A 14,001-nucleotide genomic window follows, 5' to 3' on the forward strand; every position below is an offset into this window, starting at 1 on the left:
AACTTTTCGACTGCCCGGCACCCTGAAACCAACGGGCAGGCGGAAAGAGCAAACGGTGTCCTCCAGCAATACCTGAGGTGTTATGTCAATGACAGAGAGAATGACTGGGTAGAAAAGTTGGCGCTGGCGGAATTTGCCTACAACAATGCCGAGAATGTGTCCACAGGGATGAGCCCCTTCTTGGCTAATTATGGGTGTCATCCCAGGGCTTTCCCAGGGGGAGAAGGGGAGAGATGGAGCGTCCCGGAAGCCGAGCATTTTGTAGAAGAAATGGAAGCAATCCATCGTCAGCTCCAACTCAACTTAGAAAGGGCGAAGGAAGAATACAAGAGGCAGGCAGACAAGAACCGAAGGGAAGGTGAAACCATAAGGGTGGGAGATAGGGTGTGGCTGTCAACCCAAGGGTTGCCGTTCAAAGGAGGTTGTAAGAAATTAAGACCCAGGAGATTGGGTCCCTTTGAGGTCATTCAACAGGTCAACCCAGTGGCTTTCAGGCTCCGGTTACCCAACCACATGAAACTGCACCCAGTATTTCACAGGTCGTTACTGTCACCGTATGAGGGGGGACGAGAAGGGATGGCCACTCGGGGACCGGTCATAGAAGAAAGAGAATGCAGCAGCCATGTGGCAGAAATCCTCGACGCCAGGTGGAAGGGGGATCAGGTGGAGTATTTGGTAGCGTGGGAAGGAGAACCGGAGTCAGAAAACACTTGGGTAATGGCAGAAGATATCAATGACGAGGTATTGATAGAAACGTTCCATCAAAGGTTCCCAAGGAAACCTCAGCCTGTGGAGAGGGATTCCGGAGGGAATACTTTGGGACCACCGATGAGGAGGAGGAGTTGGAAGGATTCCCGGACTCGGAAGGGGAAGGGGAGATGGACTCTGAGGAGGAGGAGTACTTCGAGACCAGGAACCGCAACAGGTGGAGAGAAGTGTTCGAGACATCGGAAGATGAAGGAAGTTCATTCCGGGGTTTTGCCTCCTCACCGCCCGTAGAGGAGGGGGCGGGAGGGGGTGAAGGGGGCCCTGGAGGGGAGGTGGATGTCAGGGAACTGCCATCGGAAGGAAGGGAGGTGAAAGGGCTCACACAGGTTGGGAGAGACTCAGCAGCTGAAGAGGGAACCAGTAGGGGGAGAGGAGGTGAGCTGAGGGAAAGTGAGCTGGAGGGATGGCTCAGAGACACTTCCAGCGAAAACAGTGGGGAGGTTTCAGGACCTCCTGTAGGGACACCCACTCCTCGCCGGAAACTGTCACGTAGAGAGTCCAGAGGACGTGTTTCCGTTAAGGAGCTTTTATGTTGGAAGCGATTCCGAAAGCAACCACTGTCGGAATCTGCTAGTGACTAGAGGAGCCATGTCTGAGGGGCTCCGTCACAGACAGAGGTTTGTGGACTTGAACAAACTCTGAGGGGATACGATTTTACGCACAAGCAGCTCATCATCCCATCACAATATCCAACAAAACTAAACAAGAAAATGTGAAAGGTACATCTATGGACTCTTCTCAAGCTCTGGTGTTTAAGTTGAAACAAGCATGAGCAGTTCAATCCACTAAGCGCCTGGTAGATTGGTAACAGCAAGCCACCGAGTGGTCATCATCTCGTTTTTGATGGTCCAGATGACTACCTGAGAAAGATCTAATCTATCATGAACTTTCTGCCACAGTCACTCTGTTCATTCATAAGAATAAATTGTACCTTGACTTTTCTTTTTTTCCTTTTTTTTAAATGATATTTATTACTTTTTCAACATTTCCAACACAACACTACAGACAAAAAAAAAGAAAAAAGAGAAAAAAACAATACAATTACAATACAAAAACGCTACATGGACTAACAAAACAAACAAAAAACAATTTAAAAACACCTCAAACATTTTCAGTATCTTATATTTCATTCACTTATTTCCAGCGACCTCCTCACACCTCCCTTTTTGTATTCTACTTCTATTACTTGTTTCAGCAATTCCTTTCCATCTTACTCTGTTTTCTGTTCTATAATTATCTTAACACATTCTTACCATACTTTTCCTTTAATTTTCTATTAATCTGTTTATACTTAATTCTTTATGACATTTCTACTAAAGCCATGTAATTTCATTCCAACATTTTTCTAACATTCCTTAATTTTACAATATTTCTATAAATAGTCTTTAAACTTTTTCCAATCTTCTTCCACCGACTCTTCACCCTGGTCTCGGATCTTGCCAGTCATTTCCGCCAATTCCATATAGTCCATCAACTTCATATGCCATTGTCCCACACTTGTTTTCAAAAAGCAACCATTCTCTCAACCAGCAAAAAGCAGATGGATCACAACGAAGTTTAAAGGTCTGGCAGGGCAGGTCCACCTCCTTCTTTGGCATCCATCAATATCTTAAGTTTTACTCGAAGCTTCCTGCCCTGCCAAACAACTCTAGGAGCATCCCTCTGCCACCTCCTGAAATCCTCCGTCCCATCCAAAGCTTGCAATGTTTGAAACAAAAGCAACATCCCCAGCAACACAGCAGCCCTCATCCCCACCACAATAACTCGGCCCAACAATAACAACTTCTGATTTGTCCATATTTCCAAATCCCCCTTCTCGTCAATCCAACATCCTTCACAGTTATCCTTAAGCAGATTCACATTTTTGGCGGTCATACTAACCCCCAAATACCTCTCTTTCTCAACCAATGTTAGTCCTGTCACCTCCTGAAACTCTGTCAAGCTTTCCTTTTCCAATTCAGATAGGGCTCTGGTCCTCAAATTCATCCGTTCTTCTTTAAACTCAATCATAACAAATTGTACCTCGACTTTTCATTTGCTTGCTCAGGGTGGCTAATCTAGATGTCATCCCCATCAGCTCTGCAGATCACCATGCTCAATTAGCTGCGAGAAAGCTTCAGTGACAACCATTTGTAGAACAGCTATTCTGGATCCAAGATATAGAGCATGTTCTTTCCTTGTAGATGTTTTATCTGTTGTTGGACCCGCCAGTTCAGTAATTCAAATTTAAAGTTGTGACAGGCAGTTCAAATCCAATACTGATTATGTTCTTGATGAGAGGTGATGTTAATTTTGTTCTTATTGTTTAGTCATTTAGTTGTGTCCGACTCTTCGTGACCCCATGGATTAGAGCACGCCAGGCACTCCTGTCTTCCACTGCCTCCCGCGGTTTGGTCAAACTCATGCTGGTAGCTTCAAGAACACTGTCCAACCATCTCATCCTCTGTTGTCCCCTTCTCCTAGTGCCCTCAATCTTTCCCAGCGTCAGGGTCTTTTCCAGGGAGTCTTCTCTTCTCATGAGGTGGCCAAAGTATTGGAGCCTCAGCTTCAGGATCTGTCCTTTCAGTGAGCCCTCAGAGCTGATTTCCTTCAAAATGGAGAGGTTTGATGTTAACAAGGCTGCCCAAAAGGAGGTGAGAGGAAGCAATTCCTTCCTATGGGAATTGCCAAGCCAGGCAAAATGCATAAGAACCCTGGTGGATCAAACCAAGGATCCATCTAGTTTAGTATTCTGTTTACATGAGTAGTTTACATGAGTAGTCAGCTGGATGTTTCTAGGAAGGCCACAAGTAGAGAGAGACCCAGGAGTGGTTCCTTGCTTGTGAGGGCATGACTTCACAATTTTCTTCTAAAGGAACAAGGGACGTGCACAAAGGAGAGATTTCCCTTCATATTCAGGTTTTAAGCACATTGTTTCATCTTTATCAAAGAATACCATAAGAGCATTGACCACACTGGTACTGTTTATAGTTACTCATTTAAGTGCTTACCACAGTGAGCTTTACAGTATATGGAAGAATTGCTTTTTTCATTAAGATGAAGGATTTAACCTATAAATGAAGGTATATTTTTAGATTTATTCGACATAAGAAGACATATGTCTTGCCATATATCTTTTCCCCCAGATCTCTTTGCTTGGCTCAGGTGTCGGCCTTCTATACACAGTGTGCTGGATTTTCCTTTTGTCTGTTTCTTTATTCTATCCAAGTACATAAAATAAGAGACTGGATGCCATAAATACATCCAAGATCATAAATAATGTGTGTTAACCCAAAAAAAAGTTCCTAGCTGATTCTTCCATTTGCTTTTAACTAGTAGGCAAGTGGAAGATGACAATACATGCTTTCATGTAAATGCCTAGGATCCATTCTGTGGAGCCAAAGGGGCAGAGAGGGTAGTCTGGAAGGCAGAGTGACTGAAGATCCATCATTCCCCTGATTTCAAAGTGGTGTGTGATGTGGTGGGTGGGATGGGCTGCTTTGCCAAAAAAATAAGAAGAAAGCAATCCCTCTGTTTGTGCAGATGTGGTTCATTTGCTCTGCTGGATTACAGCCACCACCTTTGGTGAATACGTAACCCGTGGATCAAGGGACATCATTTTATAGCTCCTTTAACCAATTTAAACATTATTTCAGATTCATGGCTGCCATTGGAAATGGTTTCTGCGGGATTGTGGCGCCATGCTGCAGCCCTGCTGGTTCCAAAGATGTGAGGCGCCAGTGTGGATGCTTAACAGGCAATGTGGCAGAACAATGTAGGAAGCAGATTCAAATGTTGCAGCAACTGAAATTAGATGAATAGCAGTGAGAAGAGCAGGGAGTGCTTGCTATGTTTTCTCTTACCTCCAAACATGGCATTATTATAGAAATTAATACACTGTTGCAGTGCAAAAATTTGGATGGCCACAGCCTGATGCAATATGGGCCTTAAATATTTTGCCTCACAGATATTGAAAATAAAAAAATTGTCCAGTAGCACCTTAGAGCACAACTTAAGTTTGTTCTGGGTATAAGCTTTTGTGTTCATGCACACCTGTTGACGAATGACCTGGTCTGAATAGAGATATTGGATTCTTGTCTAACTACACATGCTAAAGCAGTGTTTGGTCATCTGCATACTATCCCTTGCTTTTTCCTGTAGGACTAATTGCAGTTGTTAACAGTCGTCCACAGGTTTACTATACCCATTGAGTCAATCACCCATCTCCTACTGTTGTTGTTGTTTAGTCGTTTAGTCGTGTCCGACTCTTCGTGACCCCATGCACCAGAGCACGCCAGGCACACCTGTCTTCCATTGTCTTCCGCAGTTTGGTCAGACTCATGTTTGTAGCTTTGAGAACACTGTCTAGCCATCTCGTCCTCTGTCATCCCCTTCTCCTTGTGCCCTCAATCTTTCCCAACAGCAGGGTCTTTTCCAGGGAGTCTTCTCTTCTCATGAGGTGGCCAAAGTATTGGAGTCTCAGCTTCATGATCTGTCCTTCCAGTGAGCACTCAGAGCTGATTTCCTTAAGAATGGAGAGGTTGGATCTTCTTGAAGTCCATGGGACTCTCAAGAGTCTCCTCCAGCACCATAATTCAAAAGCATCCATTCTTCGGCGATCAGCCTTCTTTATGGCCCAGCTCTCACTTCCATACATCACTACTGGGAAAACCATGGCTTTAACTATACGGACCTTTGTTGGCAAGGTGATGTCTCTGCTTTTTAAGATGCTGTCTAGGTTTGCCATCGCCTTTCTCCCAAGGAGCAGGCGTCTTTTAATTTCGTGGCTGCTGTCACCATCTGCAGTGATCATGGAGCCCAAGAAAGTAAAATCTCTCACTGCCTCCATTTCTTCCCCTTCTATTTGCCAGGAGGTGATGGGACCAGTGGCCATGATCTTCGTTTTTTTGATGTTGAGCTTCAGACCATATTTTACGCTGTCCTCTTTCACCCTCATTAAAAGGTTCTTTAATTCCTCTTCACTTTCTGCCATCAAGTTTGTATCATCTGCATATCTGAGGTTGTTGATATTTCTTCCGGCGATCTTAATTCCGGCTTGGGATTCTTCCAGCCCAGCCTTTCGCATGATGAATTCTGCATATAAGTTAAATAAGCAGGGAGACAATATACAGCCTTGTCATACTCCTTTCCCAATTTTGAACCAATCAGTTGTTCCATATCCAGTTCTAACTGTAGCTTCTTGTCCCACATAGAGATTTCTCAGGAGACAGATGAGGTGATCAGGCACTCCCATTTCTTTAAGAACTTGCCATAGTTTGCTGTGGTCAAAGGCTTTTGCATAGTCAATGAAGCAGAAGTAGATGTCTTTCTGGAACTCTCTAGCTTTCTCCATAATCCAGCGCATGTTTGCAATTTGGTCTCTGGTTCCTCTGCCCCTTCAAAATCCAGCTTGCACTTCTGGGAGTTCTCGGTCCACATACTGCTTAAGCCTGCCTTGTAGAATTTTAAGCATAACCTTGCTAGCGTGTGAAATGAGTGCAATTGTGCGGTAGTTGGAGCATTCTTTGACACTGCCCTTCTTGGGGATTGGGATGTAGACTGATCTTCTCCAATCCTCTGGCCACTGCTGAGTTTTCCAAATTTGCTGGCATATTGAGTGTAGCACCTTAACAGCATCATCTTTTAAAATTTCAAATAGTTCAGCTGGAATATCATCACTTCCACTGGCCTTGTTATTAGCAGTGCTTTCTAAGGCCCATTTGACTTCACTCTCCAGGATGTCTGGCTCAAGGTCAGCAACCACACTACCTGGGGTATACGAAACATCCGTTTCTTTCTGGTATAGTTCCTCTGTGTATTCTTGCCACCTCTTCTTGATGTCTTCTGCTTCTGTTAGGTCCTTTCCACTTTTGTCTTTTATTATGGTAATCTTGGTACGAAATGTTCCTTTCATATCTCCAATTTTCTTGAACAGATCTCTGGTTTTTCCCACTTTATTGTTTTCCTCTATTTCTTTGCATTGCTCGTTTAAGAAGGCCTTCTTGTCTCTCCTTGCTATTTTTTGGAAATCTGCATTCAATTTCCTGTATCTTTCACTATCTCCCTCGCATTTTGCTTGCCTTCTCTCCCCCGCTATTTGTAAGGCCTCGTTGGACAGCCACTTTGCTTTCTTGCATTTCCTTTTCATTGGGATGGTTTTAGTTGCTGCCTCCTGTATAATGTTACGAGCCTCCAACCATAGTTCTTCAGGCACTCTGTCCACCAAATCTAAATCCTTAAACCTGTTCCTCACTTCCACTGTGTATTCATAAGGGATTTGACTTAGATTGTATCTTACTGGCCCAGTGGTTTTTCCTACTTTCTTCAGTTTAAGCTTGAATTTTGCTATAAGAAGCTGATGATCTGAGCCACAGTCAGCTCCAGGTCTTGTTTTTGCTGACTGTATAGAGCTTCTCCATCTTTGGCTGCAGAGAATATAATCAATCTGATTTCGATGCTGCCCATCTGGTGATGTCCATGTGTAGAGTCGTCTCTTGTGTTGTTGGAAAAGAGTGTTTGTGATGACCAGCTTGTTCTCTTGGCAGAACTCTATTAGCCTTTGCCCTGCTTCGTTTTGAACTCCAAGGCCAAACTTGCCAGTTGTTCCTTTTATCTCTTGACTCCCTACTTTAGCATTCCAATCCCCTATAATGAGAAGAACATCCTTCTTTGGTGTCATTTCTATAAGGTGTTGTAAGTCTTCATAGAATTGCTCAATTTCAGTTTCTTCAGCACCAGTGGTTGGTGCATAAACTTGGATTACTGTGATGTTAAAAGGTCTGCCTTGGATTCATATCGAGATCATTCTATCATTTTTGAGATTGCATCCCAGTACAGCTTTCACCACTCTTTTGTTGACTATGAGGGCCACTCCATTTCTTTTACGGGATTCTTGCCCACAATAGAAGATATGATGGTCATCCTAACTGAATTCGCCCATTCCCGTCCATTTTAGTTCACTGATGCCCAGGATGTCAATATTTATTCTTGCCATCTCATTTTTGACCACATCCAACTTACCCAGGTTCATGGTTCTTACATTCCAGGTTCCTATGCAATATTTTTCTTTACAGCATTGGACTTTCCTTTCGCTTCCAGGCATATCCACAACTGAGCGTCCTTTCAGCTTTCGCCCAGCCGCTTCATCAGCTCTGAATCTACTTGTACTTGTCCTCCGCTCTTCCTCAGTAGCATGTTGGACGCCTTCCGACCTGAGGGGCTCATCTTCCAGCGTCATAACTTTCATATGCCTGTTGTCTTTGTCCATGGAGTTTTCTTGGCAGGGATACTGGAGTGGCTTGCCGGTTCCTGCTCCAGGTGGATCACGTTTGGTCAAAACTCTCCACTATGACCTGTCATCTTGGGTGGCCCTGCACGGCATAGCTCATAGCTTCTCTGAGTTATTCAAGCCCCTTCGCCACGGCAAGGCAGTGATCCATGAAGGGGCATCTCCTACTACCCTTCTGAGAAAAACCCCACCCCACCCTCCCACTTATATATAAGGGTCTGGTGACTTCTGTTTCAGTGTATCTGAAGAAGTGTGCATGCACACAAAAGCTTATACCCAGAACAAACTTAGTTGGTCTCTAGGGTGCTACTGGACAATTTTTTTTTATTTATTTACTTATTTACTTACTTACTTACTTACTTACTTATTTATTTAGACTGTGTCCGACCAACATGGCTACCTACCTGAATCTAGATTTTGAAAATATTACCATACGTGTCAGTTTAGACAAATCAAAATACCTGATTTTTTGTCAATTGAACCATGATGATGGGAAGCAAGTGATAGTTTAAAAATGAACAAAGATAAATGTGGCAGTATTTAGGGGGGAATATTTGTATGCAAACAGAACATCTGTTTATATTTCGCTTACGAATAGATTGTGATATGAATTCTCCATATTCGTACATAAGAAAACTTGAACATCAGCTGACACTGAATGGACTCTGTAGGATGACAGATAGGACAGAGGAGGCTGCCTAACAGCCTGATATTGAATTAGGTCCTTCTAACTCATGTATGTGTAGAAATAAGAGAAAAACATTTTGATGTCAACGTTTATTTATTGACAGTGCCATGTGGGAATAAGTAAAGTTATTAGTATATCTCCTAATTCTATATACTAAGAAACCCCCCCCCCAAAAAAATAAATCTTCACAGTTCTGACCACTTCTCAGTTTGCCCCAGTAACACTAACATTGATTAGAAATTATGGAAATAAGGATGGCATTTTTATATTGGCTAAAGACATTTGATTAACCTGCGGGATTCAGAGGCCGCTAACTTCTGGCCACGAGACTTCTAAAATGTTGAAAAGTACCATTAAATATCTGCATTTACAAATTCTAGCACTAATATAGTTAAGAGTAAAAATAAAGGGGAGTAGAGAAGGATCATTTGGGAGTTCATTGCTACTGAAGAGTAATCATTTAATTCATTCTCTTTTATTCAGGTGCTTTCCCAGACGCAGCTTTGTATGCTCGAAAAGACTTGCTTCACAGACCAACGCATGTTGCTACCAAAACGTTCCAAGCCTTGCGCATATTTGTCAATAATGAGCTGCACGAACTATTTGCGGGGCTAAAGGCAGCCGAGAAGTTTCTAAAACCAGGGGGGCGACTTGTAGCAATTTCTTTCCATTCGTTAGAAGATCGTATCATCAAGCGGTTTCTTCATGGAATAGATATATCAGAAAAATTCAATCTCAGTGTCAGGCAGAAGATCAGGCAAGTGGAGAAGAATTCTTCAGAGAATGAGGAGGAGGATGAATTGTGCAGTGGAACTTCTAACTCAAGATGGACCTCAATACAGAAGAAAGTGGTCACTCCCCAAGCTAAGGATATTAAAGACAATCCAAGAGGACGCTCAGCAAAGCTAAGAGCAGCTATTAAGATGTAAACATTTTTTCAACAGCAAATTTGTAGCATTTTAAAAAAGTTAGCCACACATTGTTCCTACTTCACTAATTAAATCAGAATGCCAAAGAAGGGAAAGCCACATGACTAAACAACCTTTTTTCTGCATTGCTACAGAAAAATATCTTTCACATATACAGATTAAAGGACAAGAAATATGTTAGTTTCTATATAACTCACCATGATATTATTCAATAATATCTAAAATGCAGGTACATATATTTTAAATATGCCTACTTTCCCCTATAACAGCAAATGCACAGCCATGTGCTGTGTAGCTGTATTCGTTTTTATATATGTTTTATATTGTAAATTGCATTTATAATCTATGAGAAGGGGTTAATAAACAAACAAATTGGCTCAGATTCAGAGTGTTAAACAAGTCAAGCTGTGGTTTTTTGATGCATCCAAATGGACCAATATGGCATGGGCTGAACCAGAAACTTAGCAATATGATTCTAAAAGAATCCACTGCAGATCCTAAAATGATGTATTGTGGCTCAGAGCTGCATGTGAATATTGATTCCATACCTAACAAAAGCAAGTCTCATTGTGCAATGAAAATCAGGCCAAATTGCCTTCCTCTTTTACTAGAGTAAAACTTCAATGGATTGCTGTTCAGCTGCATGCACTCTCTATAAGATCTGCCAGTTGGAATTTCTAAGCAACCTCAGGGAACCATATAGTGTATCCCATTACTTTAATTGGCTTAACATGGTATTCCATGCAATTTGCAGTTATGATCTGTAAGCCTGAATATCACATGCTCTGAAGAATATATGTTCAGTTGTGTTTCCCGTTCTCCATTGTGCTGTTAAAGATCAGTCACAAGCACCTCCTTAATCATGGTACAGCAAATGCATGTTGTTGTTTTTTAAAAGCACTCTTAATTGTTACTTCCCTCATCTATGCAACTTCCCTGTAAGTTAGTGAAAATCTCAAATGTACCATCTTCCAGCATCTTGGTACAGTGATACCTCGGGTTACATACGCTTCAGGTTACAGACGCTTCAGGTTACAGACTCCGCTAACCCAGAAATAATACCTCGGATTAAGAACTTTGCTTCAGGATGAGAACAGAAATCGTGCCGTGGCGGGAGGCCCCATTAGCTAAAGTGGTGCTTTAGGTTAAGAACAGTTTCAGGTTAAGAACGGACCTCCAGAACGAATTAAGTACGTAACCATAGGTACCACTGTATTAGTATGCAATTCCAAAGGATGACAAGTGTGGGCACTCTTGGCTGGGTTCCAAGTCAGTAGAGAGCTTATTGCCCTAAACAGTGCTTTTGTTTCCACTTTGTGTGGCGTATCCAGGAAAATCAGATGCCACCTAAGAGAATTATCAGCTTGCATGTCCTGTTTTTTTCCAGGTTAGGGGGCCTACAGGTTAGCAGGTCCATGCCTGAGTTGCTGAAGGCACACACTGCCATACATTTTTCAGGGATGGTTATCCCAAAGTGACATGCTTGTAGTAAGCAGCATAGCTTTCCCACCTTAAATTAGTGGTGTGTTGCAGAACACAGCAGATGTTTCTGATTGATTTTGCCTGATGATCTGATCTCTTTCCTCTGCCCCGGACAAATACAATAAAAATGAAAAATCATTATTTTTACTTCGCCCTTTTGTAATAAAGAGTCAAGTTATTCCCATTTTTCCTAGTAAGGAATGTGTAGGATCTGTTGTGAACTTAGTCTAAATTAATAACGTTTTTCACAGAAAATGAATAGATAGGCAATTTCTAGGATGGAGTTTTCAGGAGGATCCAAGAATTTGCACTAGGACTGGTGTTGTTTAACTTATTAATGGTCGAGGAAAGGAGCTCCACTTCTTCCTCGTGTAGCGATAATTTCATCAGAATGACAATACACGTTATGAGAGCTAAATTGAAGAATTGCATTGATCAGTCTTTCTCTGGTAGTGTAAGCCTCTTTCATGAAGGAAGGGAGCATGGAGCACACTCGAGAGATTTAAGCAATTTATCATGTTGTGTCTATAAGCAGACAAGATTCATGGTTTTCTAAAGGATGGGAAGTGATCCTGTTGCAGCTTCCAAGAGGAAGGAGAGCAAATCCTTGACCATTTGTATAGATAATATGATAGTAGGAATGCAGGTGTGCCAAAACTTCAGGGGGAAAAGTGAAAAGCAGACAAGGATTGTAGGAGCTGGGTGAGTAGGAAAGGCTTATGGAACAAAGAATATAGGGAAAGGGGTGATTCAGTGATTGGGAGATGATGGAATATCCTAGATAATTACCTCCCCCCCCCAGTCAATTTTTTGATGTTTGAGCACAGTATAGCATAGCACGTTTACAAGAAGAAAATCAATAAAATACGTCACTATCTAGCACAGTAAGGCTAGTGGGATGCATACTGATCAGAAACAGGCATATCTCTCTCTCAGCACTTGACATGCCAGGGTTGAACTTGTGATGGACTCCCAATCCTATAAATCTCTTGCAGCGTGCTTTATTATTGGACTCAGAGGGCCCTTATATCCTGATGGCTCACTCCATGTTGTCTTCTTCCTTTCCATATCTAGCTTGATCAAATGATCCCCCTGGATTCTTGGCCCTTTTTCTTATATGACTCAGAGACAGAAAGTGACTCTTTTGGCCTGTTTCCCAGCTACTACTTGATAGAGCTCCAAGCCATTCAAATGCTATTCTTTGTCTTCGAGAGGAGAGTCTAGCATTCTTTTATATTTCTTCCAGAAAAGCCCTAATCTTTTAAGTTTTTACTTTATTCTACAGATACCATATATTTGGTGTAAAAAGGTCAATCGTAGATATAATACATAGGCAATATGATCAACATAGTGGAGGATTTTTGATCATACTGCTCTTTTATGCTGTAAGCCGCCCAGAGCGACTGTGGAAACTGAGCCGGGGTATAAATAAAATGATGATGATGGTGATGATGATGATGATGATGATGCTTTGTTGGAAGCCACCCAGAGTGGCTGGGGCAACCCAGCCAGATGGTTAGGATCCAAGAAATAAATTATTATTATTATTATTAGGGTGGCAAAGTAGGCTTCTTCCCAGGATTCCTTCCTCATGCTAGAAGGAGGGAGGAGTAATTTCTGCTCCATTGTGTATGTCCTGTCCCCAGGTAGCCATAGATGCACTGGACAAAGGGGAAGAACTAGGAAGGTGGGATGACTTACTGTGCTATTCCTGGCAAAGGACTGGTCCATAGCTGTCAGCGTTTCCCTTTTTTAAAGGGAAATTCCCTTATTCCGAATAGGATTCCTCGCAAGGAAAGGGAAAAGTTGACAGCTATGGTCTGCTCTTCCCATCATCAATAAAGTGGAATATGGCTTATCACAAGGGAACAAGATATGAGTACCAATCCCAAATATACGGTCTCATTGTAATGGCTGTTGGTTATCCCCCTCTACTAGGAGTATTTATCATAGGCAGTTACTATTACATTAGCAGAGTTATTATTCATAATATTTTGTTGTTTATTTAGTTATTTAAACCATACTACTTCATTTAAAAAACAAACAAACCAAAACCTCAGCTACATTGTGACTTTGTAAAACTCAAACTTTTCCTGTGGATTATCTAGAAGATCACAGTGACATTGTTGTTTCTATTATTTAAATGACTTTAGGAGAACCCGGAAGACAAAGCAAATAATGTTGTTTCATTGAATTATGAGAGAAGGCAGTAATTGACTGTCATGGCACACTAAGTCATCTACTCTTGAAGAAAATTGGTAATAATCTGCTTTATCTTGACAGACCTTTTGGTTATGGCTATCACTCGCTCATTTAAGCAAGTTAACATTTGCACTATTAATACATAATAAAAATTTCTGTCAAATAGGTTATTAAAATATCACAACCCTTTAAAATTTATTAATTTGGCTGTCATAAATCCATTTCTTCAAAGTGCAAGAACTAATATGACTCACAGTATCTTTGCTTGAACCTGCTCAATGAATGTCAATTAATTCTGCCTATGACAGTAATTTTGAAATATTCTGGGGGCTGCATGTCTCAATTCTAGATCTGTGCTGTGACTCAGAGCTGACTCAAACATGCAGAACATACAGTAGAGCTCTAGACTATACCACTTGAGATATCAGAGTGACTTCATTACAGTAATAATATTTTGGCTTAATAAGACAAGATATAAGCTGCTTCAAAGCACAAGCAAGCAAAACAGAAAGTCTTCTATTAGCCACAGTTTACTATTTTGTATGAGCTGGGAAACTGTGGTTAACAACTTCAGAACAAGGCAGGCCATTAAACCATAGTTTGAAACCAATTTAAGATTCTGGCTTGTTTTGAACATTGTAGCCATAGTTTATTGATTTGGACCA

General features: G+C 41.7%; 1 protein-coding gene across 3 annotated transcripts in view; it reads left to right on the forward strand.

Annotated features, from left to right (window-relative positions):
* Window positions 1-11,272, forward strand: part of METTL15 (methyltransferase 15, mitochondrial 12S rRNA N4-cytidine) — a 102,398-nt gene extending 91,126 nt beyond the window's left edge. For all 3 annotated transcript variants that reach the window (XM_080983735.1, XM_080983737.1, XM_080983736.1), the window contains one exon: window positions 9,207-11,272. In XM_080983735.1, the coding sequence (XP_080839861.1) occupies window positions 9,207-9,652 (446 nt within the window). In that variant the 3' untranslated portion in view covers window positions 9,653-11,272. The remainder of the gene's footprint in view (window positions 1-9,206) is intronic.
* Window positions 11,273-14,001: the final 2,729 nt, after the last annotated feature.

This window comes from Podarcis pityusensis, assembly GCF_964106645.2.
Source record: "Podarcis pityusensis genome assembly, chromosome: 1".
NCBI classification, from domain to species: domain Eukaryota; kingdom Metazoa; phylum Chordata; class Lepidosauria; order Squamata; family Lacertidae; genus Podarcis; species Podarcis pityusensis.